Below are 1,675 nucleotides of genomic sequence, written 5' to 3' on the forward strand. Positions count from 1 at the left end.
GTGCACCGGGTGCACATTGAGCTGCACCAGAGCGTGCGTTGCTCTTGCAGGCGGGCCAACGGCACGGCGGACGAGAAGCCGCTCTCGGTGCCCCGCGACATCGACCTGCACCTCGACACCTGCCCCATCACCGCCGTGGATGCGCTCGGTGACGTCTCCCTCCTTCCCACTTCCACCCCAGAGCCCCCCTGGCCCCGGCAGCCCCCTGGGCCGCGGTGACGCCCCGTGTGCCCCGCAGTGCTGCGCTATTTCCTGGAGTACCAGTGGTTCGTTGACTTCGCCCTCTACGCCACCGTGGTCTATGGCATCACTGAAGGCTACTACTGCCTGGCCGACCCCCAGAAGGAGACCAACATCGGGGTGCTCTGGTGCCTACTGACGGTCGTCTTCTCTGTGTATCCTTCTGCTGACAGGAGGGCCCGGTTGCAGCCGCATGGCTGTGTCCCCGCGCCGGGGCGTCCCGTGGCCACTGCTTTCCTTGACGTCAGCCCTGCGCCCGCAGCAAGGTCTTCTTCACCGTGATGCGCCACTATTTCCGCTCTGAGGAGGGGGGCGAGCGCTCCGTCTGCCTCACCTTCGCCTTCTTCTTCCTCCTCCTCGCCATGGTGGCCCTGGTGGTGCGCGAGGACTACCTGGAGTTCGGCCTGGAGCCTGGTGGGTGACGGGCGGCGCCGGCCGCGGGGACCGCGGAGCGTCACCCGACTCACGGTGCTTGGCTCCCGCAGGGCTGGCCAGCGTCTGCAGCAGCCTCGAGAGCGCCCTGAGGCCACGGGGATGGGACTGGACGTAAGGCGGATGGGCCCGTGGCCGGGCGGGCGCTTCGGGGGGCTTTGCAGGCAGCCCTGCTCTGCGCCCTCTCTGCAGGCTCCCGCTGGCCAAGCTGGGCTTCAAGCTGGCGCTCGTGGCACTCTGCTCCTTCCTGGGCGCCTGCCTGACCTTCCCAGGGCTGCGCCTGGCCCAGACGCACCTCGACGCCCTGCACGACGCGGCCCACGAGCCCCTGGCACAGTTGGGTGGCACTGGAGGGGGCACCGGGGTGCCGGGGAGGGGGCTCCGGTCCCGGCTCCGTGGATGGATGGAGCCGGGTGCTGGGAAGGGGGCTCCGATCCTGGCTCCGTGGGATCGGATGGAGCCGGGTGCTGGGGAGGGGGCTCTGGTCCCGGCTCCGTGGGATCGGATGGAGCCGGGTGCTGGGGAGGGGAGTCTCTGACACTGCCCTGCAGGGTCCTGCTCCACGCCGGCTTCCTGGCACCCGTCATCATCGTCGTCATGTGGGTCAAGCCGCTGAGCCGTGACTTCGTGCTCCACGCGCCCATGGGCAAGCAGACGGTGCAGCTGTAAGTGGCCCCACGTGGCCATCCCCGCATCCGAGGGGCACCGGGGACTGTCCCGCGGTGCTCCGGGTGCTCCGGGTTCGGATCCTGTGCTCCGGCCTCGGCTCCCRCCTCACGGCCTCCTCCCGTGGCCGCAGCATGTCGGACGCCGCGTACGACACGGCGCGCCTCTGGACCGTGGTGGCCCTGTGCCTGCTGCGCGTGGCCCTCGCCCGCCGCCACCTGCAAGCCTACCTGGGGCTGGCGGCGCGCTGGGCCGCCCGCCTGCGGCACCAGGCCGGCCGCATCCCGGCGCTGGAGATCCAGCGCAAGGTGCGGGGTGCCGCGGGGCGGCACGCGGT

The 1,675-nt window shown here is 70.9% G+C and overlaps 1 protein-coding gene across 1 annotated transcript in view; it reads left to right on the forward strand.

The window, feature by feature from the left end:
* The window catches only part of TMEM161A (transmembrane protein 161A), a 3,154-nt gene that overhangs the window by 784 nt on the left and 695 nt on the right, over positions 1 to 1,675 (forward strand). Inside the window, exons 3-9 of the mRNA XM_026038799.1 lie at positions 51 to 148; positions 239 to 395; positions 503 to 654; positions 726 to 786; positions 865 to 1,008; positions 1,224 to 1,337; positions 1,472 to 1,646. Of these exons, the coding sequence (XP_025894584.1) occupies positions 51 to 148; positions 239 to 395; positions 503 to 654; positions 726 to 786; positions 865 to 1,008; positions 1,224 to 1,337; positions 1,472 to 1,646 (901 nt within the window). The remainder of the gene's footprint in view (positions 1 to 50; positions 149 to 238; positions 396 to 502; positions 655 to 725; positions 787 to 864; positions 1,009 to 1,223; positions 1,338 to 1,471; positions 1,647 to 1,675) is intronic.

The sequence above is a fragment of the Nothoprocta perdicaria genome, unplaced genomic scaffold, assembly GCF_003342845.1.
Source record: "Nothoprocta perdicaria isolate Ctin4 unplaced genomic scaffold, notPer1 scaffold_218, whole genome shotgun sequence".
Lineage (NCBI taxonomy): Eukaryota > Metazoa > Chordata > Aves > Tinamiformes > Tinamidae > Nothoprocta > Nothoprocta perdicaria.